General features: G+C 42.6%; 1 protein-coding gene across 3 annotated transcripts; it reads right to left on the reverse strand.

The window, feature by feature from the left end:
- On the reverse strand, positions 1 to 25,266 carry GPR137B (G protein-coupled receptor 137B). Of its 3 annotated transcripts, none has more exons than XM_031552416.1 (7): positions 24,644 to 25,261; positions 16,374 to 16,423; positions 10,918 to 11,140; positions 7,109 to 7,258; positions 5,089 to 5,217; positions 2,524 to 2,648; positions 1 to 1,137 (listed from the first exon to the last, which is right to left on the reverse strand). In XM_031552416.1, exons 1-7 carry the CDS (start codon positions 25,010 to 25,012, stop codon positions 1,128 to 1,130), a joined length of 1,056 nt encoding a protein of 351 aa, XP_031408276.1. In that variant the 5' UTR covers positions 25,013 to 25,261; the 3' UTR covers positions 1 to 1,127. The 3 variants fall into 3 exon arrangements, with proteins under 3 accessions (XP_031408276.1, XP_003204055.1, XP_031408277.1); XM_003204007.4 differs by having other exon boundaries at positions 1 to 1,148; positions 24,644 to 25,252; XM_031552417.1 differs by lacking the exon at positions 5,089 to 5,217 and having other exon boundaries at positions 1 to 1,148; positions 24,644 to 25,266.
- Between the last annotated feature and the right edge of the window lie 1,631 nt (positions 25,267 to 26,897).

Raw genomic sequence — 26,897 nt, forward strand, 5'->3', positions numbered from 1 at the left:
TTGGAAAGACAATATTTAATGGTCTTGGCATTTTTTCCTTACAGGCTGTTACGTGCACGTAAGAATCTCTTACTGTCATGCATTCGAGTAACATTTTCATGTATTTACAGTACACTTATTATAATCATCTATTTCTAACCTAATACACAGTGTAAAAAAAAAATACTTAGAAAATAATTGCCATTTTACTTCACAGAATTTGCTCTTTTAAAATGAGCATAAGTGATTAAATTATACCTTCTGAAAACTCTGTTCAAAGCCAAAAATGCCATGGCTTAAAACAAGGTGGTATGAGGGCTGCTCCAAAAATAATGCCTCCTATTTTTATCATGTTGGCCCACGGTGTCAGAGGTGGATGGTGGTGGTATGGCAGTAGATGTTGAACTTTCCCAGCAATATTCTGTCACATTTTGTTGCTGTGTGAGAAATGGCAGCAGAGGGGCAGTCTGACAGAATGGTGTCTGACTTAGAAGTACGTATGAAGCAAAGGTGTGTTGTTGAATTCCTCCATGTGGAAAAAGTTGCATCCATTGACATTCACAGACAATTACTGAATATTTCTGGAGACAAAACAGTGGATGTGAGCACAGTGAGGCAGTGGGTGGTGTGTTATGGTAGTGGTGATAGCTGGTCACCTCTGCTTATGCAGATTTTTGTGTGGCATGTAGGCTCTTGTTCATCACCAGTGAAAATGCATAACTAATGTTGGTGACTGTGCTGAAAAATAGTGTTTTGTAGCTGTGAATTTAGTCTATCAAATAGTGTTGTTGTGTTCTGTATCAGTTGTAGTAGTTTCCATGGAAATAAAGAGGAGGCATTGCTTTTGGAACGACATGTATAATTAGAACAGTCTTAAAAGTTTAAATCATTAGCTTATACTTTTCCTTAAACTATGAAAAGCTTGTGGCAAAGACAAGTTCTTCGTTTATCTGTGCATAGGAACACTTCTAAAAACCAAAGAGTGAATAAATTTGCTAAGCTTTGTTTTTCAGAGCAATTGTTTTAATATTGGAATGTCCTACGTAGTTGACTGAAGTCATATAGGGCTTGGCCTGTCTGTGTCCAATGTTGGATCTTGCTGGAGGGATCCTATGTAAGCCATGAAGCTGTTGTTCTGATGGCCCCAGTCATAGTAATCTGGAGAGAAACTTGAGAAGGAAACAGAATTAGTGAGTGGCAGGTTGGTTCTGTACATAGCTGGTTAGTTACTGTGGGCAAAATGCAATTGCACAGTTGTGGTTCTCATACTGAGATGACTCATTACTTTTTTTCTGATTCTTTTAGTTCACTAAAGACTTCTCTCTCTCTGCTTTGCTGATCCAGGAGGTGGTTGAACATCTGAGTGCTAGAGTTGGTGTTTCTAATCCATGCTTATCCTGTGACAGCAATGGACTGTCAGTGACAGATCTGAACCTCCCTGCATCTGTATAGAAGGGACATGGATTTGATGAACATCTCTGTTGTACTGCCTGTACTCTCATAATCAGTCGGTTTAGTTTCTACTGGGAGCTGTGCTAATGTGGCTCATTCTTTCACACTTTTGTAAGGAAGAGCATCTCTAGCTATAGGCTGGGTAGTGGCTGGAGTGCACCATCTGCAGCATCTTCAATGGGATGAGTTACTACATGGAAATCTAATGCAGGAGTAGGGTGGTAACTCTAAGTAGTGACTTTATAACTAGAGGAATTGTCTAGAGTGACTGTCTAACTAAAGGAACTAGATCTGGGTACATTCGCTGCTGTCAGTGCATCTTATCTTCAGGTAACTTATAATGATCTAATACCAGCATGTTGTAGATTCAAGAATAGAAGATAAGTAACGCACAGCAACTTCCTCTCAGGACAGGATGATGCATTGCCTTTCCTCCTCTGAGTGAGGTGCTGTTCTTACTGTGAACTCCACCTTCCTGGAAGGATGAGTTAATCCTTATAAACCTCATGGTTGCACAGAAGAAGAAAAAAATCCACACACACACAAATAGGCTTCTTATGGCAGTTCTGAGTTGTGTGGGATCTCAAAAGTTAAGCAGAATTGCATCCACTTTGAGCAAATGGGCAAATAAGTATCCCTTTCACTTCAGGTGAGCTGCCCTGGGATGTTTAAGCCATGTTATAGGACAGGCTTTGTCACTACCACCATGGCAAGTTGCCTGCCTGCAGTCTCAAGCTTTACCCTGCTCTTCTCAAAGCTGGGTAAGCAGCTACATTGTAGGGTGCCTTGCTGACACACTGAACTATTAAATGACATGTCTTGCTCTACTCTTGGAAGAAGTAGAGGATGAAATGCAATCCGAAGATCTGACCTGCCTTTTTCAAAGACAGTTCTTAAAGAATGTAACCATTTTCATTCTTTTGTCCTTGTAGTTTCTATGAGGCCCTGCAGTGCTGCTACATTAGCTTCCTCCCCATCCTTTATCATTTAGGCAGCAACTGAATTTAAACAATTTTCACTGCTCTTATGCAGTGTGCACCTTCCCTCTCCTCCAGCTGTTTCTGTTACGGGAAGTAAGCTCTTGGATCTTACCTGCCCTGTGCTCCTTGGGGTGCAATATTCCATGCCAGATCATCATCACTGTCATATCTGCGAGGGTTGTCAAAGAAATAAGATCTGGGATTGAAGCCGTGGCTTGGGACCATTCCTGCACTGGCCTGAGGGAAGGTTAAACTTGAGTTAGTACTTGCAGCAGATAAATTGCTTGGTGTGTGACTTCCAAAAGAAGTCACTGCATACTTAGGTCCTGACTTCCAAAACAAAACAGGCTATTTTACATATACTGTAGACAACAAAAATCTTTTTGTTTTTTGTGTTTTTTTTTTGTTTTTTCCTCTACTGGCATAGAGATTATCTCATATCTTAACAGTATTTCCCCATGTAACACCTTCATTTATACAGAGCATTTTCTTTCATAGGATTGAAAATGGAGAGTAGACAAGGTTCAGAAAACCCATTTGAGTCTGGACACAATGCTCAGACATCTGGGAACCAGCTGAGCTCCTTTGACTTATTCAATGCTTGTGTGTAGGGAATGGGATTCCCAGTATATGTGGATAAGGCAGGATGGCAGCATCTCCTTGGCCTTAGGTAGGAGAGCACTTTAACTTCTCATTATCTTTTCAGATGTTGCTAAAGTTATTATTTAACAATGAACTAAAAAATATACCCTTTTCTGTCCCCATTTCTAACATTTGTCTTGTTGAAGCTATGGCAAAACAAAGGCCCAAGTGCTGCAGTTACTCTCTGTCAGCACCAAAGTATGCAGTTGCTTGTTTCAGGTAGTATCATCTGCCACGTGGAGCTTTACCTCTGAACTGTGCTGCATGCAGGCTGCCTCTACTCAAACTTTCTCATTCTGAAGTCCTGAATGAAATGTCAAACCAAAGTGTTACTATTTCCTGGAATTTTTCCTTATAGCAAATGAAGAATATTCTGGATTTTTAATAAATGAGAGTTAAGATTTTTTAAAAACTAAAGAAGAGTTTGTTTTAATTCCAATCCCATGCTTTATGGGTATTTTCTACGGGTAGACTATTTTCTACTCCTCGACTGTTTTAAGTCTAATGAGCATACTGTGGCCCTTAGTCTCCCTCTTGTGGCATGTTTGCACTGAAGTTCAGTTTTGCCTTGCTACAGTTGCCTTTCTTACATCCTTGTTTCCAGTTTTCCTATTACAGCCAGTGGTTTGGCATAAATATTTATCTTGTGTAGAAACAATCATATCTGATTTTTTCACTATGATAGATAATGTCTGTCCATAGAAAGTTCGCCATGAAAGTAGTGATGACACCAATGACTCCTCAACTGTTATCTTTCAGTTTGAGATTTGAGGCTTTCTGAAAGTCACAATGCAAAACATAAAGTTGTGTGTTAACATAGTGTGTTTTGACTTGCAAGAGAATGCTGCCTGCCTGACCCTCATTCGAATAAGACTCCAAGTGTTTATGTGATCAGTTTTGTAAAGCAGAGGTTAGATCACAGCTCTTACTTCCATTTTCTGTGAATCTAACACCCTGAATTTAAGAGCATGTCTAGCTGTACTAAAATCACCCCAAATAAAATGAGATCTTTCTGTAGCCACTTCTAAGAAGAACAGCATCACCAGACTGTTGTTTAAAAACATTTCATTTCTTGTCTTTACAGTTATCCTGGTTAACTCCTAAGCAGGAGTAGGGCTGAGATCTTATTTTAATGCATTCAATTTGATGGACATCAGTAGGTTTCCTAGTGTGATATCAGGTATCACAGGTGAACTGTAAGAAGGACTTCACATAACTGGTGTCTATTACTTCCTTACCAAGTTCAACTTTCTCATTGCCTTTGCAAATGTGTGTATGAGAACAAAAATCATGGTCTTCTCTAGAAGTGTGTTCTATGAATTGCTTCTCTGGTGAGTTTACTGCTTCCATCCTCCTTGGGGGAATACTAGCTTTAGTTGGGTTTGACCCACAGATTACCCAGGTAATCCTCGTGCAAGGCTGATAAATCTATGTCCTGTCAACCAGCATATCCTAGCCTGGAAGTGCTGCTTACAGCCATTAAAAGATTCATGTCCATCTATTAATTGCCTTGTATTAAGGATATATAGGATTATTGTTACAACTCCCACTTGAATCTGTGCTCTGCTATTTCAACAAGCAAAAATGTCAGGTAGTGCTTATTACAGCTATTAGCTTTTGGCACTGAAACAATTCAATGGACACAAAGCTGGAAGATTTCTTTGAAGAATTCATATATGCCATGGAACAGTTAGCACACCATCATTTCGCTGCTCTCTATGTTATGAACAAACTCTGTGTTTGAACAAACTGACTACAGTACAGTGCCACATTAACCCACAAGGAACATGTCCCTAAGTTTAAGGTTACTGGTTCTTAAGATAATTGCCTGAGACACACACTTGTCTTTCTTCTGGGTAAATATGATGAGTTTCTTTTGTAAGCACTTAGCATAACAAGGTCATTGACTTGGGTTTTCTGCTGAGGACACATTGAAAAAGATAATATGTAAAGAAGCAAAAGCTCCCCTGCATGCTGAGCCCCTCGGACCTGCCAGAACATCCCATTAACAAATGTGCTAGCAGATTTCACTCACTAGATCTTTGGTAGGATTTCGAACACGGAAGAAATACACAACCAAGGAAGTAGGCAAGAGTTCCCAGACAAAAAGGATCACTCCAAATACTATGTAACCTGCATCTCCCAGCTGGCATTTCAGATCTGCCTGTTGAAAAGTCAAAAAGAAAAATATTTACAAACGAAAATGGCATTTTCTTTTCTTAGTGCAAGAGCCAACATGTCTTCTTACGAAGCCCTATACTTAATTGGCTGAAACTTGACAACATGTCCAGAAACTCTTTCCAGTAAAGTCGGATTAACCTGGCTAATGATTAAAGGCATATTAAAAAAAATAAATCAATATTCTATGTTGTTGAGTACATGACTTTTCTTTCCTTCTACTCTCTCTCCTCCCTCTTTCTCATCCTCTGTCTTTCCTTCAGCAAAGTCAAAGTTCAGTGGATGCTTGCCAGGCTCTTAGGCTGGGAAGAATGTGATAAAATGGACTTACAGAGAAACTACCTTTCTGGTCCTTTTTCAGATGGGAATAATACATGAAAGAACAGTCAATGCCCAGGTCTTCAAGGTTGTTGCTCACAATCTTTAAAAGTTAAGGTTTGGAACTCTTCAAATTGGTGCACTTCGTCATCTTGAATAACCACACTGTTTCTCTAGCGTTAGCTTTGAACTAACTTCTCTCTAGATTTCCCCTCTGCTGTTTGCCATATTTGCAGAGGGCAGTCCTGTCTTTTTGTATCTTTTGTGTGGAATCAAAAAAGGGAAATGTTTCTGAAGAGTGACCTGAGGTAGTAACACAGCAGGTCCTAAAGCATTCCAGTCAGCTCCCTATGAACAATCATGGCTCCAGGTGGGAAACTGGATCAGATATTCTGGCTATAAATTTCTAGTATCTGCAAGGCCATCAGCAGCCACCAATGCTCCAGGCTTCAACAGGAGGAGGGAAAATGTTGGATTCAGGAGATGAATCACAGTGTACTGCTCTTCCATCTAAAATATGTGTCTTCTTATTGCACAGTGGTATCACCTAGCTGCACTCCTATCCACACTGCAGCAGGGGGGACTAGAGGTCCTTAACGTACTGTTCTCTAACAACTCTTAAAGAGATCCTATGGGCAGTCTTATCCTGCTGATTACCTGCTTCTTATTTCTAATTTTATTTGCTGCTCAACAGAGAACGGCTCTAGGTTTGCTTGGCCTGCCTGACACTACAAGGCACTTGCCTGGTCAGCTAGGAACTCTGTGTTTGTTCTGCAAGTGCTTGCTCGGTGGTGAGGAGGCATCGTGTATCTGGGACTTTGAGCCCCAAAAATATTTACTCATGCTCTAAACACAGGCCTGCCATTTTTCCAAGCCTTGATTAGCTTGAAAACTACTGGGACTTGTGTGTTTCAAAGCAGAGAAAGGAGCTGAATGCCCAAATTTCATAAAATTCAAGTAAGAGTTACCTGCTTATTTCCCTTAGCATTTCTAACACTGCTAGTTCTCAATATCTGAATTGTAACTTGCAATGAAAAGTTGTGAAAAATCACAGTCTGATCCTAAAACTAGGGAAAATATGCTACTGATAGAATTAAGGTACATAACTCCTCTACACTAAATGCCAATGGGAGACTTGATGATGACTTCAGAACTTGGAACTTTGCATTTCAGGGGCATCAAGAACTGTTTTTCTGCTCTCCGACTATAGTACATTCTTTCCAATGAACAAAACACCTGTCTTTTTGAATGTTGTTTTTAACAGTAAAATAAAAATGAATTAAATGTTAACTAAAAGACTGATATTTTAAAATTGTTTAATTAGCAGTTATGTTTTCCTTTCAGTGCGTTTTTTTTTTTTTTTTCCTTCCCCTTTCTGCTTTCCATTCTGCTATTATTGCAAGGAATTTGTATTCCTGGAGCAAATCAATCTCATAGCATTAAACAAAAGAAAAAAAACATTGAATTTTAATATACTAATGCCTTTTGTCATAATGTTTAGGAAATCAGCTGTCACATGAGAATGAGTTTTTCTCATTAGCAAATATTTTCATACTTGCCTGATCTGATACGTTGTACCAATCATAATCAAAAGAATTGACTTTCTTGGTTTGGGAAAATGATAAGATGAACAAGTTGTAACAGGCGCGTGAGGTATAAAGTAATATAACAGTCACTCCTATGCTTGTCACCTGACACACAGATGATCCCTGGAAAAGATTTGAACACAGGTTATTAGTCACATGGGAAGTTGACAAGAATATTTCTTTGCATGGAGTCTGGGGGGTTGTTATGGTGCTTTGACTAATGTTACTGACTGATGTTTTCCTTCTTTGATCAGTATATCCTGCACTTTTTTGTACTACACAGTGGAATGGCAGCGGTTCCAACCTTACCAAGATGGGCTGCTGTTAACGCCTGTCACTGCTGCACAAGTGCCATTTTCACAGCAATGAAAGCAGCTGAGAACACCTGGTATTGGATAGAGCTAGAGAATTCAGCTGCATGCCAGCTATTGAGCATCCTATCTCAGACTCTCTCTACTGGCAAGATGCAACCTTGCATCTTTTTATAACTGCTTGCTGTGCACCTATTTCCTAACTAAGGAGCAGAACACAACAGTCAGCAGTTAAACACAGCGCAGACAGGAACAGAACATCCTGCCTCACCTAAAAGTCAACACAGAGAAGACAAAGCGGAGGCACAGCCTATAGGCAAAGTGACCACGGCTGGGTAGTCTGCAAGTGGGACCTTCAGCACCAGGGCAGGAATGAGACTGCAAAGCATGAAGTCATGACAGTTCCTAGAGCCCAGAGAAGAAAAGAGACAGTGCAGGGGAAAGAGCCTCAACTAGTGTGAGGAACAAGGGCAGCTCCTGACCACTGCTTATTGGAATCAGGGGACTGAGGCATCAGCACAGGAATTATGGCAACAGAGGAGTCCAGGAGGCATGGCTATGGGGATCTGTGAGTCTGGTCATGGTGGCAGGCCTACATACAAAATGAGGCTGGCTCTGAAGGAAGAAACTCAAATGCTGTGCAGTTCACTCTGGAATGGTGTTTATGATAGCCAAAGGAGAAATGCACTGAGGAACCATGCTTTAGGCTAGCACAATACAGCCATTTGCTTCACTAGCCCTGCCCTCCTTCTCCAGGCAGAGACCTACACGATGCAGATGGGCTCTTTTCGTCTAGCTGATACAGACAAGCCAAGAGGGAAGCTGCTCCCCCTCACGGAACCTTTTATACCCCGGCAAGGTCTACACCTCTCCCCCCACTCAGGTACTTGGCTAGCAGGTTGGCAGCCCCAGGCACAGACAGGCAGAACACAGATACAAAATGGGTCAGGGCGAGCCACCAGGTCACCACATTCCGAAGCCCTGCCTAGCCCTAGCCCTAGCCCTGACGCCTTGGCTTCAGGAGCCCACCAGGCCCCTCTGCTGCCCACGCATGCTGGTGGTTGTTGTCCTGTGGCAATGCCTAGCAGACACCTCACACTGTGTGTTCCATGGCCAGAGGCAATAAAGAGAGACTCATCAAAAAAGCCGTCAGGAAACTATAGCTTGCCTGCATTCCTGCAAAAAATAATATTGCTTCAGAGAACAGCCTGAATACTCAGGAGTATTATGAAACCCTCAGTGCCGTCAGTCTCTGCCTGATGACCTTCTCGCAGTGCTGCTGCAGACACCACCGCCAGCCAGGCCCAACCTGCAGCTATGGCGGGAGTGAGCTAGGGGGCTGCCGTGTGGGAACTGGAACAGACACCCAGCACACAGCAGTGAGAGCAGCAAGCAGGAAGTGCCAAAAAGGGGAAACATCCACTCAACACTTCCCCATTCTCCTTTTGTAGGAGCAGCAGGGCTGTCATGGAAACCCAGGGGAGCGAGCAGGGAGAAGCTGCTAATGAGCACATACCATGTCCCACTTCAGCAGCACTTAAAAACAGAAGCGAGGAGCAGCACATGGTCGGTGCTGCCCCATGCCAGTTTCCCCAGAAAGCTGTCATTCTTTAATAGTTCAATATGCTGCAGCTTTAACAAACTCTAATGCCACAAAATACAAAAAAAAAAAAAAAAAAGGGACTAAACTTGTTCTGTTTTCACTGCCAGTCAAATCTAGTCAGGTGACCTGGGGAAAGCAGAATGCAGCTCAACAAGCTTGGAAGGATCACCTCTTCAGGCTCATAGAAAAGAGGGGAGCCCTATATGAGTAGGTAGCAGGACCAAGTGCATGATGTTTCTGGCCCAACACTCATGGATGGGCTCTGCACCTCCCTGATGCTGCCTGGGCCACGGCTCAGGACCACGTCTGGCCACACACCAGATCCTGCAGGAGATACTGTGTCTGCCAGCACTTCCGTATGTGGTCACAGAGTACGTGCCATGAGATGGGAAATGCAAATAAAAAGGCTGCCAGCACTGATCCCCATCTCCAAGCAACACAGAATGCACATTTTCTCCAATGCTGCTTCTATTGTATCACTGCAAAGACCGAACTTTAGCTATTTTTTTCAGCACAGCAGTGGCAGATTAAACCAGGATGTTATTTCACTGCTGGCTCTAGCCTTCTGTATCCCTAAGTATGTGCAGCCAAATCCTACTGGAAGTCCCCAGAGGGACTCTATTTCAGGTCAGCAGAAAGAAGTACAGTGCTCTTTAATTCTTGTTTACACATTCAAACTTTCATTAGCGCTATGGCCTGTCTTTTCCTCTCTGCAATAACACTCGAATTTCTTTGTTTTTCATGAAATAGCTTGAAGTAAAGGAGATAAGGTTTCCTGCAGAAGGAGGAAACAGAACGAAGTAATCCACCAAAGCCTCATGTAGGCCAACACTGCTTTGTTACAGAGATTTACACTTCTGTGACTTGCAGCAGTAGATAAACTTTTCTCAACAGTAAAAATAATCCACTGCCTGTGCCCTTTGGTCAGCAAATGACAGACTGGAAAGAAGCAAAACAAACTAAGCTGTGTTTTTAAATCTTCTGTTCAGCCATGAACTTTTAGTTGTTGTGCAGTACAGCCAGATTTGATTAAACAGGAAAAGTATTCGTTTCATCTGATTAACCAAATGGAGGGAGGGATTTTATTATAAGATTTTCAAAATGGAAGTTAAAACTTAGATTTTTGGAATGCTTGTTGTGATAATGGTAATGCACTATTGGTTGAACTCATTTGCTTTAAGATCTAACCATGTACCGTGAATACAAAGACCTTTGAAAACCTTGTTTCATTTTGTATAGATACAAAACATTTTGACTTAAGACAAACACAGCTAGCTTTTACGATACCTGCAGACCCAGCTCTTCCAGCAAAGCTGTGAAGCAAACAACATTTCTTGAAGGAATATTTTGTAGATTAACAGGAGAGACCTTTTCTCCCTTCTCTCTGTTTGGATGAATTTATAATACATTAAGTCTTTCAAAAAAACTATTATCTATTGGACACTATGCAAATTTATAAAAGATATTCATATTCCTTTTCCTGGTTTACCTTCAGCACACTGCTACCTTAAACATTTAGAATAATCAGCCAACAATTTGACAAACTGAAGTAAAGACCACTTCTCTGAAGCAGTACTGAAATGTAATTGGGTGGCACCCAGCTTAAAAACAGCTGTGAGGAGCTCCAGCCAGAAGTTCTGTAAACTCTGTCCTAAATATGTATTTTGGGGTCTGTGGGGTTAGACAAAAGCACCCCTTCTACTCCTTAGTATTTATTTATTGAGCAGGATGTACAACCAAGTGCAAGCTGTGAAGTCTAAGGCCTCTAAGCTCTTGGGGGATTTGAAGAACCATGTGCCTCTGCCTTGCATTACACATGTCTCTCAGAAGGTACTTTAAAAGGAACTGAAAATGTAAATGTACCTTACCTTGGATTCCAAGTAAATGTTGGCTAAAGACATCTTGGAAATCTTATACAGGCAGATGGAGAGTGAAACAGCGCAGAGCACAAACAATGTGTCATTAATTGCCACCCGGACAGAGACAATGACTTTTCTCTCTGAATTCTGTGTCCTCACCAATACTGCACATGTTAAGTTCACCAAGAGGAAGAGGAGACTTATGAAAAGAGAAGCCAGGTAGAGGGGTAACCTGGGAGAGTGAGGAGAAAACAGTTTTAGCGACATTGTTCAGCAAGTGTCAGTCACAAGATGGAAGCTGCAACTCTGAGTAATGGAAGCTGCACATATTGGGCTGCCACAACTGACCAGTGACCCACAGCCAAATCTAAGCACTCTGGATTGCTGGAGAGATGAACAGAGCTAGTTTCGGACTTTTTTTTACAGTCACAGAATAAGCAGTAAGTAAAAAAACTAATGTCACGCAATAAAATTTGGAAGAGTGCAGCAGAGATACAACAGCCCAGTTTTTACAAATCATTTAAAATACACATGTACTTTCTTAAAACATGCGCTTCATATATGGCACAAACCATCCGGCTATTTGCTGACAGGATAAAACTTGCAAAAGGTTGAGCTGGTTGGAAAGGACTGTTGTTGAACCTGGTTTTACTGCCATGAAAAGCGTCACTGACTACCAGTGTTTGCAATCAGACTTCATATTAAATTAGGGAAGCGCCTAAGCATAGGAAAATTCTGAATTACTGGCTCCCCAGCATCGTTCTCTGTCCCTTTTCTTAAATATTTTTGTCATGGGCAACCTCTTAAAAGAACCATCAAGAAATGTAAATATGCACATTGATTCTGGTTTGGCATTTTGCCATCTGTGCCACATAAAGGGTTTGTTTGCACAATCACAGGAGCAGAGCTGGAACAGAAATGTGACAGAAGCCCAGGAGCTGGACTGGTTTGTTTTCCCACCCACCCAGAAGTGATACCTGCAACATAACTAAGCCATACACCCAAGGAAGACTGCTTCTCTTTACTCCTACACACAGCTGCAGAGGTTTCCATAAACAAACAAATAAAAAGAAACTATTTTCATTTCAAGTGTTTGCTTATTGCTTTATCTTTGTTGTCCGAGGCAATTTCTGATAGGATTTATAATCTGCAGTCACAGAACAAGTGGTTTTGGCCCAAATCCTTCATGTTTGATGTTAATTTTGAATTTGACTGTCTCTGAGGAATCAAATTTGGATTGTTTAAAAATACTTTTACCTCATGGTTATAGATTTCTTGCATGTGTTTACATCCTTTTAGGACATTACCCAACTACAAAATAGAAGACTAGTTGTCTTCTTTTCAGAGGGCAGGAAAGGAAGAGTTACACCTTTGAGAACATTTAGATGCATAATGAGGAAAACTGGAAGCCTCAGAGTGCCTGCTTGTGTCAACAAATTAATGTCCTTCTTTCCAGCTATATCTGGCAGCAAACAAGACTGCTGTCTTTTCCTTGCTGGTCATGGAAACTCCCTCTCCGGGGGAAGATTGTGCTCATTCTTATTCTTCCAGGGCAGGGCTCCGTCCTTAGAATAAGCAGCTAGAGGCAGCTCCTTTAAACCTCACAGCCTAATGGTAGAAGCACTGCAGTCCTGGAGCTCCTCTTTCACACAGCTTCCTCTGGAGGATGCAGTTCCCACTTGTAGTGTGAATACTGTATTTATCTTTACAGTCTGGGGCACCACAATATAACAAAGATATAAAACTATTAGAGATCATCCAAAGGAAGGCTATGAACATAGTGAAGGAGCAACTTAGGGCTCCTGGGTGTGCTTGGAGTAGAACAGAGGAGCTGAAGGGAGGCCTGATGGCGGCTGCAGCTCCTCACAGGGAGCGGAGGGGCAGCGCTGAGCTCTGCTCTGTGTGACAGCGACAGGGCCCGAGGGAACGGCATGGAGCTGTGTCAGGGGAGGGCAGTGGGGGTTGGGGACAGGTGCTGCACCAGAGGGTGGTGGGCATGAAACGGGCTGCACAGGGCACGGCCCTGAGTGCTGCAGTTCAGGGAGCGTTTGTACATCGCTCTCAGACATAGGTTTTGGATTTGGGGTGGTGCTGTGTGGACTCGTTGATCCCTGGGGATCCCTTCCAATTGAGGATATACTGTGATTCTATTAATATTTCATAAGTCTTTATGTGATGGTCATGTGTCTTCCTTTCCTTCCCCTTCCAAAGGCGACTTAAAAGCCTCACAACCATCCACGTTGCTCATATGCACCCTCACTCTAGTGTAACTAAGTAAAATGCTCTGGTGATATTTTACACACTGTCTACTTGCAGGACAGTAAGTATGCACTCTCTTTTTGCTCAACTTAGTCAGAAGAAACTTCTGCTCCAATGCAGCCTGCTTGCTCTTGATGCTATCTCATGACCAGCCAGGCTCCTCCTTGACAGAGTTTATCCCAAAAAATAAAAATAAAAAGCACTGTTGAGCTCTCCTGCCCACACACTCCTATGTATGCCAGTGTGAGCTGCACAAGTGATGGGCCATGACAGCTCTTCACATAACGAGCTCCCAACCCCCTTATTAACATGATGTGGCTGGGGAGACAGCCTGCTTGCTGCCTGCTTTGACAAAAGAAGCATTGTTGTTGGAGTTCTGAATAAGCACTGATGGAGATGTAGACTGTGTCTCTCATGGCAGTTTTAGGGTCTCTGCAGCTGCAGAAAGCATTGCAGCCTCACTTAAAAGCAGAATGCATCCTTACATCTCATCTACACAGGCACCTATACAGCATGAATAAACAGTTTTTGTTTGTTTGTTCCAGAAAATAGAAAGCAAGTCAAGAGAAGTGCTTCCACATTACACCAATAACTGTTCAAACAGCCTATTGTGCATTATTCCCATTTTGGGGCGAGTCCCTTAGAAGGAGCTATGTGTAACCTGGCTTGGCAGAGAAGGCACATACCAAGGCATTCCTTTTTTCTGTCAGGCTTGGATGCATCTCTTTAGTAAGATTTTCTTTGAGCTTTATACTCAGCACAATGAATTTTGCCCTGATTAATTAGAAAATGTGTGAAACTAGTACATTTTGTGTGTGGTTCCTCAGAAAGTATACACTGTCTGAGGCTTGTGTGCATAAACACATAGCACAGTAAGCCTCAACCGAACCCAGTGACTGTAAGAAATCCCTAAGCCCAGACTGTTATATATGAAGCTGGGCTGGTACAGACTTGGCCATGAGCTCTTTTTGCCACAATGACTAATATCGTGAAGACTATGCTGAGAAAAGTTTACTTAAGATTCTGACCCTGATAGGACTTTTTCCTTATCTGAAATGATTCTGGTTTATGAGACCTGTGTAATACACAGACCACAGTCCTACCTCTCTGCTGATCTGTTTATGTTACCATCATCCATTCCTGCCATGATGCAGAAATAACACCAGGTAATACAGTCTCACACTTCCTTAAAAATAAGAAACAAACAAAAACAGGAAAAAAAATCCAAACCCTGAACATTTAGAAAAGAAAAATCGAATTCATTAAGTGTAGGCCCCAACCCCTGTATGAAGGCCCAAATCATCCATTTTTCACTAGCCTGGTACAATTAAGACACAGGACCACTGCTGCAGGTGTGCATATATTTACATCACTTGAACTGCCCTGAAATGAGGTCAGCTTCATTTATGAGGCTCTTTCACACAGGCTAACCACTACTAATACTTTTAGATATTAAAACAAAACTCTTCTTGTGGTCCTTTACCAACAGAGCTAAATATGAAAGATAAGGCTGGATCAGATCCAACAGTGATGATCAGTGTTAGAAATGCAGTAGGCAAGAGTCTAGATGAACACAGAAATGTTGAGGAGAGGGTAGTATGTGCTCACTTAGCAGATGTTAAATAAACATCACAAGCTCATGAGCTCTCCCTGCATGAAGAAAGCATGTTTCAAGCACTTTTTAAGAAGAAAGCCTTGCCGCAAATGCCAGTAGTGTACAAGGTTCATAGCTGCTATCTCTCACCTTTAATGCCAACCAGAAATGTGTTCATAGACTTTCCCTACACCATGATCTACCTGCAGCTCAGGTGTTGCACAACCTCTTCCTTCCTTTTGGCTAGTGTACCATCAGGGGCAGGCACACTCTCTTACTTGCATTCAGGGCTGGCTGGGGACCTGGTGAGTGTGTGCAATATTTGTCTGCCAACCCACACTCCTAGATTTCCTTCCCACAGAAACCAGAGCCCAAAGGGGGAAGAATGTATTTGTATGTCACAGTGTTCATCAGCGAGCATCTGGCTCTTGCTCTTTTTGATTTGGGATGTGGCCAAAGTATGCACATAGACCAACTAACTTCAAAGCATTCCTGGGGCCACCAAAACAGACACAGCCTCTCTGATTCCATCCTTAGAATTTCCGCATTAGCTGCTTATCATCATGGAGTACCCAACCATGTCTCATACCCTCACTGGTCACTGGTCCAAGCACCGCTCAGCCCAAGCCCACTCTCACTGTCCTGCCATTTTACCAAATGAGGTTTCTCAAGCACTAGCTCCAGGTGGTTGCTGCTCCAGCTGCATCAAAACCTAGCCAGATAGGGCACAGGGCACAGACAATATTAGTATTCCACCTGTTGATACAGTACCAGCTTCTCCTGAATAGTCAGTAAATAAGGGGTCAGATTTCAGATGCAAATTACTTTGCTTTCCTATCCTGATTTCAGATTGGTTCCTTATTTAGAAATAAGACAACCTCTCTCTATCTTCCTCTTGCCCTATCTAAGCAATATTTCCCCTGACCGATGGTTTTAGGCATTGCCACAGTAAAAAATAATTTATTGATCTCTTCCTCAACTTTCTGGACATCTAGGCCTTTTGAGGAGTTTTCAAGTAGTTCCTGACAATCATTCCTGCTCAAACAAGACCTTAAACAGATCTTACCACCTAAATGCAAAGCCATCATAATCTCAGCTCTATGGAATTACGGTAAATCATCTATAAGCTTCCCAAAACACCACTGTTTTGAATCTATTCCCTCTAGCTCCTTCCCTTCATAATTCTTTTCTCAGCTCCCCAGAACCTTTTATTACTGCTTACTTCACTTCTCGGTTAAGACATATCCAGTCCCACTTCTTCCTGTTGCAACGAATATGTCACCCTGCTACCTTTACTGAAGTTCTGGGCCTGGATTCACCTAGCACCCACAGGTCCTTTATGAACCTATAGACAAACCAGCAAGGTCAGTGCTTTCTGCTTGCATTTGAAATATTTCCCTTTGAAATACATGAATGTCTAAAAATGGCGCTTGTATTGGGAAATGACACGGACTTTGAAACATAATAGGAAGAAGCTGGCCTCAGAATCATTGTCACGAAACACCGGTATTTAAATATGAGAAGCAGAGATATGAGCATCACAAACTATCAGTGTTTCTCAAAGTACATGGCAATTTTTCTTCACCACTCCAAAGATTTTCACAGTTCTCACCTGTATTTCAGTAGCTCTGGGGAATATTTTGATTTAGCCTTAAATATCACCTGCAAAACAGAAAAATACTGCATCAGACATAGGACACATGGGTAAAGAAAAATGCTGTGTCCACAGGAATCCTGTCTCGCATGTCAATGAAATGTAGTGATAGATTCACCAGTATGTCTTGTCCATGGTAGGCAAGATATAAACAAAGTATTAAAACCACTCAGCAAGAGATGATCACATACTGTTATACAAATTGTCTGCACCATTGTTTTCACTTATATCACATACTGATATAAGATTTTATATCAGTATTCACAAGAGCTTGTATAATCAAGAGATAAATAATTATTAGGTTCTTATACATCCAGTAAGTACATGCCTCTCATACAAACCAGCTCATACTGGCACATTGGGTTTGGTGCTGTATGCATATGTAAAGCTTGCTGGAGTACCTTGGCCTGAAATTGGGGATGTCAGTTTGCATCCATATTGCTTCCCAAAAGGATGCCAGTGAAATCACTTTACTTTGAGGTTTATTTAGCTTCTACTGGCTGGCTGTTCACAAACAGAACAATATATATTTTTACAGAGAGAGCACTCAGGCACAATAGTTACCAGGCTGAAAAGAAAAAAAATACTGAAACACATAATGTAGGCAGGTAGTACCAGTCACAGGTGTTTAACCACCATCAGAAACTGTACAGAAATATATTAGCATAATTTGCATTTTGTTTATTAAAAATGATCTAGGGAAGTATCACTGCTTTTTCATAAGTTAACATGGTTACTAAACACACTCAGCTTATAAACCTTTATACATTTTTTTTTAACTCAGCAGTCACCCATCACTGAAGCAAACTGATTACCAGTATTACAAAATAACATGCTGCGTGGCAGTTCCCTAGGGTTGTTTCCCAATTGATTTCTTCTCAAGTCATCCCACTTTATCCATTTCACTTAGTATCGCATGTCCTTTAGTGTAACTTCCATAACAGCTAGTATGGTTATCATGCTGTGTCAAGGAAACAGGAATTATATGATCACTGTGTAGATAACAGGCATGTGTCCATCTTGTCAGCATGTTTATCTGTCCAAAAAAAGGTGACAAAAATGGCAAAGGCTCTGGAGGGCAAGATGTATGAGCAGAGGCTGAAATCTCTTTGGTTGTTAAGCCCAGAGGAGAGGAGACTCAAAACAGTCTGGTCACCAAAGTACTCAGAGTCAGAGACACGACCCTTCTGTCACCCTCCTGAAAATCAGTGTCCCAACAGAAGTAAGGCATGCTTGAAATGCATCTGATATATGACCTCTGTGAGGAGAATCCCACAGAATTGCCCCACATATCCCCTGATTTGAGAGATACTGCCCAGGCAAGTACCAGGAGAAATGCCCCCGTCACGGGAACAGCCTCAGACACAGCTCAAAGTCAAGCATGAGACACAGAACTGCAGAAAATCAGGCTTCATTTGTTCCAGCGCTCCTGGAACAACGTGTCATTTAGCTGCTATTCACCAGAAGCAGCTGCCTTGAACTGAAAATTACTTTTATGACACATCAGTCTGCTTAGTACTAACGGAACCAAGCAGAGAGCACTGAGCCTCTCAGCAGACCTTAGAAAAGTAACAGCTGAAAATAAAATGGAAACGTCAAGGGTGGAAATCTCTAAAAATATTCTGCAGCCATTGACATTATTTCCCAGTAGATAACATCTCTGGCAGTATCCCGTAGAGAAGATCTTTGTGATCCATTCTCCAAATTCTTAGATCATGAATTCCCACAGGAAATCAGGAACAAGTTTCATGTTGCTTTACCTACTTGCTACCTAGGGGGCAGGTATAAGAGGTGTGGGAACGCTGACCTCAGCAGCAGTACTCACATGCTGTACCATTAATTCTGACAGCTTTCAGGAGCAGCACGGAACAGAGGTGTTCAGAGCCTGTGCAAAGAGCTTCATGAGTTGTGTGGGGACCACAAAGCCTGGGAAATTCACTTGTTCCTCAATGCCAACTCCTGTACTTCCCCTAAAAGGTTGCAGCCACCTCCATAATGTCACAGAACACTGCTTTCACATCGAACAGCCCAAGGCTGCCCCACTCAGCAGAATCCCCGCAGCTAATTTAGCAAGAACCACGCATGACGTTCCTGCTGCTGGTACAACGCAGGGCCACATCTCCCAGTGTGGGATTGCTGAAGCAGCTGTGTGTGGGGATGCTGGGTTTGGTGGAGTTGCCCCAACAGACAAACGCTTCTGAATTCTGTCAGAGCAAAATAACCATGACGAAAGTACTGCACAGAAAAAGGACACTACGTGGAGGGACATTGCTTATGTAACTCGTGGATACTCGTGCAAACTGACTGCCTGACAGAGACACAGGCAGCCACATTCTGCTGCCTTTACAGCCTTATTTCATGAGTAACCTCACTGGAAGCGATGTGATTGGCATGGAATAAAGAGCTATTCAGTGGGGAGTAAGGGTGTCTGAAGCTGAGCTCAATATACCTCAGATGTGTGGGTGCAGCTCTTTAACTCCAAAGAGCCGTGAAAGAAAAGGTTGCCCAATGGCCCCTCCCTGCAAGAGTGTTGAGAAAGCTTCCAGTCAATATCTGAGTCATCTCAGCAAGGCTTCCAGCAAACCAGAGCAAAGCAAAGCAGCTATTCCTAAGAATAGACCAAACAGCTCACAGAAGGCAGACCTCTTAAAAGAGACCTTTCAGAGAAACCCAGGGGGAATAGCAACGAGGAAAACTCTGTGAAATGTCTTGCTGTTTTTTCTAATGGCAAAGGGTTGCTTTTCCTCCTTATTTCTTCCCCCTTTCACTTTTTTCTTCCTGAAGGAGAACTATTCTGTTTTTGACTTTCTTTTTGCTGAAGCACTGGAAACCTCAAATAAGATTCTCACACTCCCTCCTCCACTCCCCTGAGGTATATGTCTGGCGTATAAAAGGGCAGCAGTACAAAAGCACTCCAAAAAAGACTTAGATACAGCCAGGGAAAATTCCTGTGTTTCAGGAACTGATGTAAACAGCTGACCTTAAAGGCATTTCACCAGCCCCAGCAGAAGAGAGGTGGGGATGGAGGGCAGTGCCTCAGCAGAGAGCAGGGCAGGCAGGCAGGGCCCGGCTGCTATGACTTATGGGGGTTACAGCTGTGGTTATCAAAGTTACATCCTGTCCATGTTAGGATCAATGAAACAGGTGTAAGGGCCAAATCACACACTCTTAGAAGGAAAAAAAAAAAAAAAAAAATCTACACTGGAGAAGCTTTCAATCTAAGTCTGATTTAGCTGCACTGATGTGAATCCAGGCACGAACTTCTAGAATACCTCTGTGTTGGGTGGCTCAACTCACTTTTACTGGCTGCTCAGCTTACCAAAACCTTCAGGTATGTGTTAAGTGCTCTCATACCTGTCCAGCTGGCCCTCTGCAGAGGAATGAGGTTCAGCTTTATTTACCAGTCCTCATTTCAAAGAGCTGTATGTCGAGCACAGAGCATATTTTCCCTTCCCAATCCTTCTCAACATTGTCCCTCTCTTCTGTCACATTCCATGCAAACTGGTCTTTGTGCCCTAAAAACACAACCCAGCCTCATGCAGGCCCAAAGCCCCTCACCATCACCTTTCCTTTCCTGTGTATTTTCTAGTCCCAGGACTATTTTCTCTCCTTCTTCCATGTTTGTTCTTTCCTGTAAAATGTTCCCTCATGCCTGGATCAGATTCTCCCAAGTATGCCCACTTTATCCTTCTATGCCCTAGAAGCCTACTGACATGGGCTACTATGACCATCTGCCATACTCAGCCTTGTGCAGCTTGGCAAAAACAAGGGCTAGGGCTATTGCAGGGCCATGCTAAATTTGCATGCATAGCCTTCCTGTCAAATTACTTTCCAAAGCAAATGATGTCATTTCTCATGTCAGATGCTAACAGCCAGCCAGTCTGCCATTTCAGTTTGTCTCCTACAGATCTAATACAGAGGGCAATGTTTAAAGTCAAATTCATATGCTGATGCTTTACCACCCATAGTTGGACTCCTTTGTAGTTCTATGTACGTATGAAGCATGCTGTAAACAAACCCTCTCTATTCTCTCATTGGTAGTATTACTGTTAAAATTCTGGCCAGACTAACTAGAGGATAAGAATCTCTCAATTTCCTTCACAGATAACATGTACTCCAGCTCCACAGAGATAAATGCAGCCTCCCTGAAAGCCTGGTGCTGGTTTCTCCCCGCCCTGCCAGGCACTTCCAGCATGGCCAACTACTGTCTGACTGCCTTACTCTGCACAATTTCTCCCTCATTTGAAAGTCCCTGATTTTATCAGCCTTGCCTGGGAGGCAGGGTAAGTTCCTCAGTCTGGGTGCCAGAGAAAAAATGGAATATGGTTAGTGAGGAAAAAAGAGAGGTGAATCTGCCTAGCAGCCCTTCTCCACCTATACAGCCTCACAGTTCTTCAACTCAGCACCACCTTCCCCAGATGCTGGAGGAGTTCCCAACCCTGTGGTTAAACCCACAGCACAATAAGTGGCTCACTGTGCCTGCCTGCAGAGGAGGACTGGGATTTCCAGCATCCCCAATGGCTCATGTTCTTTGGCCTTGACTTTGTTGAGCCGGTAGCCCTACATCCTAGCCTCTTCGTTCCCTTGCATCCTGCTCCCCAGTGAAATGTAAAGCCTGAAACAGGACAAAATGAAGCAAACCCTTCTCTTCCCACCTCTCTACCAAAAAGGGCAATGTTTTATTTTATTTCCCAAGGCTTATTTAAACTTATGCCCACAGAACTGACAATAAGGCCTGAGGCCCCTCTCTGGGCTGGGAAGAGTGGGAGATTTGGGAAATCAAGACATAAATAACAGACTTCCTGACTCCTGGGGTCCTTGCTGTCTGCATTCAGTTAAAGTACAAGACGTTTTTTGCTGGTGTACGGTGTTTGCTTTGTTGAGCAAGAGAGATGCAGATGTATCTATGGGATTTTTTGTTTCAGTGGGTGGAAACGTACACTGCAGCTCTCTGTTGGATGGACCTGGGAGCTGTCCTGGTCTGGTACAATGCAGGTATTTGCAGATGTTAGGTTGAAGACAGAAAGTTAACCTGAGAGGGAAGTTAGCATTCATGTTCTCCTTTAGAAGGCAGGAGATTGAATAAAGACTTTATAAATAAATAAATAAATAATTCTAGGAAATTCAGCTTCCTCATTAGAAATAGCATGTATTTTTCCCAGTGTTTGATTTCTGAAAGAAGGTAAATTACATAAGACTTACCTACAGCACCCTTTTTATTCTGCCATCAAGACCACCCTGACCATACCTCCCCACTCAAAGAGCAATTCTCAGGAGCGGTTCTGACTCAAAACTATTTTGACTGTAGCTTTTCTTTTGTCCACAGGTTCTCTGGTCTAGCAATATGTCACAGTGCATCAGAGCTTCCGCTGTGTCTGCTGATGGCAGTGCTCAAGAATAACCCCTGCTGAGCTGACACCATTGTGGCTTATTTGCCTTGCTACACGTAAGAGAGAGTCCAAATTTATGTCCTCATTGCTTTGGGATACCAATTAGAAACAGAATAATTGTGGCTAACTTTCTGTCAACTTCAAAGGTGCTTATTATTCCGAAAAATGCCCTCAGGCACTTGCCGAGTGAATTTTTTTTCTGTTGGGCCAGGAAGATCTGCAGTATTTTTGGAATCACTTTTTTTTCTCACCTCTGTGTCTAAAAGGCAGTGTCTCTTCTAGAAGTGCTGAGTGCCGGACAGAAGGTAAACACCTGCCAATTCCATGAGGTCTTCACATCCTCTGTTGCCATACTTTGCACAGATCACTCATTTCCCTACAGCTAAGCACCAGTTAGGTAGCATGGTTTTCATGCAGTGAGACACAGCTGCAGATCTTCCTTTCCTTCCTTCTAGAGAAAGAAGCATAAATGTTGCTTCTGAACAGGTCTGTGAAGTTATAAGCCATTACTGAAAACAAAATTTTCTCTCCCCACCCCTTTCACGCTAGTTCTTGCTTGCCTGCTGTGGAAAGCTAGATGCACATTAAAAATACAGACTTAAGAAGATGCTGAATTTCAAGCCAAACCACCTTTTAATGGCCAGAAGTAAATAACAGTGAATTAAAAATACATGCGCCTATTCTGTGTCTTTACACTACATTCCTACAATGGCTGTGCTTGTTATTTCTTAAGACTTCACTGTGGTTAGGGAGATGTTTGAGATGAGATTTCACTGGGAGCAACTAGCTCTAAAGCAAACACCACCACTAATAATATGCCTGTCTACAGTGGCTCACAATCTTTAGAGATTATGACATACATCACAAGCTCTGAAAGTCCTGTGTAAATGTTTCAAAATCCTCATAGCAGCTCTTCAAGACAGGTAACCATGCTGCTCCTTTGAAGAGAGGCTTAGAGGAAGATCAGGAGGACTCATGGTGACAAAGCAGAAAACATGCAAGAGGCAGAGCCAATAGCCTTACAATATTTGTGTTTCCAGCCAATGTCTTGTACTTCCTTAGTGATATCAGACAGCAGTGCCAAAAATAAGTTAAAAGGACAGATGCACACATTCTGTATACTCTCTTTTTACACCTCCCTTAAATAGAGGAATCAGTTACTGATGACATAGCCTCTGAGCACTGGCACAAATGCTGCAGAGTACAGCTCAACTGCGCGCTCTGTGTTCAGCCCCGACTTCTCTTGGCTATAACCCAGGATGATGCACTTTCTAGCCTTCCATGGCAGCCCTGCTGTGTGTCTGAGGGAAGAATCTCACCTAGGGGTATAGTTTATTCCCAGCTGCTGTGATGGTGATGGACTATGTGATGATGTACATTAGCCCCAAGAGAACTGCATCATTATCAAATGTCATGGGATCAAGCACAGGTGATTAAATGCCTGAGCTGGATTTGAATAGCATGTAGATGAAAGGTTCCTTAATCTCTTAATATGTTTCAAGTCCTGAGGAGTGGAGTGGTGTGAGTTGCAGGCATTTAAGGCACTGAATCCAGAGAAGTAAACCTAAGTGCAAAACTACGTACGTGGTCCTAAGTAATGCTCTCTGCAACAAAAATGATCCTCTTAGAGCTTTCATGCTTACATGCTCTGCTTTTTCAGCTTTGGAATGGCAGCTCTCACAAGCAGCCTGACCTCTGCAGCCGGGCTGTTCTGAGTTCACAGCCCTGCACAGCTACAAAGCACTGTAAGCACTGTAGGCACAATAAAAGCACCCAGAGCAAGGCACTGAGCTGGTCCCAAGCAGGGCACTCAGCTACGCACAGAGCATCCTGAGCACTGCCCAGGATTCCCCTTGCCAGCTGTCCCTGCACTGGAAAAGCTGCCTCTGGCAAGAATCATCCGAGAGCTAGGTGTCCTCCTGCATGCACTGTAGTGGGATGGAAGAGACAGAGAATTCAGTCCCTGCTCTCCTGCAAGCTTCCTGTGAGATCTCAGGCAAGCTTAGCAGCCTTTCTGTGCCTCAGCATGCTGACATCTCATCCTGCAACCTGGTGCTGATATACCCAAGCTTACCAGCAATACTTCCAAGCAAGTATAACTGCAGCAACACAGAGCTCTGTACAGCCTGATGCATCTGGATTCCTAGCTGTCCACAGCACAGATATGTTCTCAAGGTGTCTTTCTGACACAGGGATGCTGCTTCCTTCATAACACAGCTGATTTACCTTTGCATCACAGAGTCCTTGAATCAGAGAGCACACCTCTGTACAGCACCTAGCACGTACTGGGGCCCACACTCACTGCTTTGTGTAACACAGACCATTATAGGAACTTGGCTCTGCAGTAGGACTTGATCTGCATTTTGGTTGTCAATACAGAATAGAAATCTCCCCACTGAGAACTATCTCAGCTGACTTACGAAAAATCTGAGCAGGGGGATGCCTGCAAAATTATTGAGATTGAGGTCTGTTAAGCCGGGAGGCTTACGATGCCTAAGCTAAGCAGTAACAACAATAGTGAAGAATAATAACAGAACAGTATTTTGGACATCGAGCCTTCAAACTCTCCTGTATATTTTTTCCCTCCCTTTAAATTAAACGACACCCATTTCATAGACAATAGACACTATTTGCCATTCCCAAAATGATCACCGCAGGCTCCAGGTTCTCTGTAACACTGATCGCTTGCACACAAATCAAACGTTACAATTCCAAACTAAACTGTCTGAAATTTGCTTTTTGCTTTGCCAAAGTACATTAGGAAATTACATCCTTCTCACAGATCTTACAAAACAATAATTTATCCTTCTGTCAGATTTAATCAAATATCTTGCTTACCTGTGTGAAGTAAAGATTCATCAGGGTCAGGGTGAAAAACTGGAGGCAGACGGGGAAGCAATAGAGGAGCCAGAAGATGAAGGGGCTGAGAGAATTTGCTGTGACAAAGTCTTTGAAGTAAAATGAAAAGAGCACAGTCCTAAGAGAGGCCCAAAACAAGCACAGAAACAGAAAGACAGTTTGGTAACTGAACCTCTTGTGCCTGTAGTGAAGGACCAGCCAGAGCTGGACGTAGATGAACACAAAAAGCAGTGAATAAAAAACAGTATATACAATGGTCAGGCCCAGCTTCACGTACGGAGGGACAGCTGGCGTCAGGGTCGGTGGAAGGGTGTCATTTTTCAGTGGGTCCCACTCAGGGGCCTCCATTTGATATCAGGAATCGTCAGAATTATTTATTAAGTTTGGCTGCCGCTGCTGCCTCCTCCTCCTCCTTCTCCTTTCATCTTCCTACAGCACGGGAATCAAGAAAATGAAAGAAAACAAGCTGCACTTCCTCTTTGGCAGCTCGCTGTGGGCTGGTAGCACATGATCACAATTCAGAATGATTCATTAGGACTGCCTTTGTCAGCAATTGGCAGGGAACAGCTCCGAACGCTGCCCTTCGCTGATGTTTGTGCACGGATCCCCACCATCCTTAAGAAACAAAGAAATGCAGAAGGACTGAAATGGTTTACAGCTGCCTTTTTTTTTTCCTTTGGAAAACATTCTGGATTTTAAATTATTTAAGTCATGTTCTATTTTCTGTAAGAAGCAGGTACCTAACATTTCCCCAGTGGCAGCCACGTTGGATCTCTGTATGATTTTTTTGTCCTGTTCCACAAGTACTTTATTTAGCTGCGCTTCAGCGGGAACAATTTTAAGCACCTTCAACTGCTCACGAAATTCAAATTATTGTAATAAGCATTTCAGCTCTGCATTGCAGATAATTTTGCGTTCATAACAAAATTTTGCATAACAAACCTAACACATTTACTGTCTTTTTTTTTTCCTCTAACACAAGATTTCTCACTAAAATGGAAGAAAAGGCACATCAAGGCTTCCAAATACATTGCATGCAGAAAGAAATAATCCCCCTAAACATCCAAATTCACCGAAGTATACATGCAGCTACAGGTTCTCTTCTTGGTTGCTGCTTGTGTGTGCTATCACTGTGGCAACAGCTGACCAGACACTCCTTCTTGCAAGTGTGCAGACGTGCCCCTGGGATTAAATCTATACATGAATAGGTGCTATGGCAGTCTGCTGGCTTTGACTCATGGGGGTGAGAAGTGAGAACTGAAACTTGGTGGTTTAGATATTTGCAGCACGATGGAAACGCTTAATGTATCTCTAGGTCACACATATCACTGAATAACAAGGTGATTTGTTGGTTTTTTTTTTGAGAGAGAGATGTTAGCTGTATGGTAGGAGCACTGTCGTGTTTTGTTCCACCATTTATAGCAAGCTGCTTATGAGAAGTATTTCTTACCTAGAACAATCTCTGGGGAGGACCTGGCCTTTCTAGTGAGTAGTGAGAACAGATTCCTTTAGTGAGGAGTTTCTTGTGCAGGAAGGACTAACACAATGTTCAACACAAAGCACGGAGATGCTGGTACTGGCACAGGGCAATAACTATGATAATTACACAAATTGTTAATGCCTCGCCACAAAAGGAGTTCAGTAGTACTGTTTTGTTGAAAAAGACAATTATTATAACTGTGCTTATTAATATAAATACAGTGTATATAAGTTTGGATAATGCCTTAAAAAGATCTTCCATTGAAGCTCATCCTCCCCTAAAAACATCCACACCTAACGCTTAAGATTATGTCCTAAAACCCATGCTTATGTACTGAAACACAAGTGGCTCGATTTTAAAGGTACCAAGCAAAGTCAGCTCCTGTTGACAGGAAGGGGATCTGTGGGTTCTCACTCTTTCTGTCAACTAGGTCATTTCTACTAAGGTGCCTAGGTAAGATTTGAAGACCCTTACCAGGAGGAGTCAGCTCTGGGAATCCTGGATGAATAGCCCCTGGAAGCAGTGGGATTCACAGCACCAGGTGGCTGTGTAGGCTGGACAAAGTACAGGAACACGCAGAGCACACAGTGAGTGACAGGAAAGAGGAGTGAGGATATGAAGTGTCAAAACACTGAGAATCACGTACATTTACAGATATGTCATAGCTTGCATGGAAAGAGAATTTTACAACTTCAACATAAATAAACTTGGGCTTTGTTTTAAATTAGCACCTGCTCCTAGATCCTGTATATT

Source organism: Meleagris gallopavo, chromosome 2, assembly GCF_000146605.3.
Source record: "Meleagris gallopavo isolate NT-WF06-2002-E0010 breed Aviagen turkey brand Nicholas breeding stock chromosome 2, Turkey_5.1, whole genome shotgun sequence".
Classification (NCBI taxonomy): domain Eukaryota; kingdom Metazoa; phylum Chordata; class Aves; order Galliformes; family Phasianidae; genus Meleagris; species Meleagris gallopavo.

What these genes read in the sequence shown, in the direction of transcription:
- GPR137B (XM_003204007.4), bottom strand. Translation starts at nt 25,012, where the DNA reads ATGGAGGCCCCTGAGTGGGACCCACTGAAAAATGACACCCTTCCACCG. An exon ending in CCAGAGCTACTGAAATACAG is followed by an intron (nt 11,141 to 16,373) that starts GTGAGAACTGTG and finishes TCACTCTCCCAG; the next exon opens with GTTACCCCTCTACCTGGCTT. An exon ending in GGTACAACGTATCAGATCAG is followed by an intron (nt 5,218 to 7,108) that starts GCAAGTATGAAA and finishes ACTTTTCAACAG; the next exon opens with GCAGATCTGAAATGCCAGCT.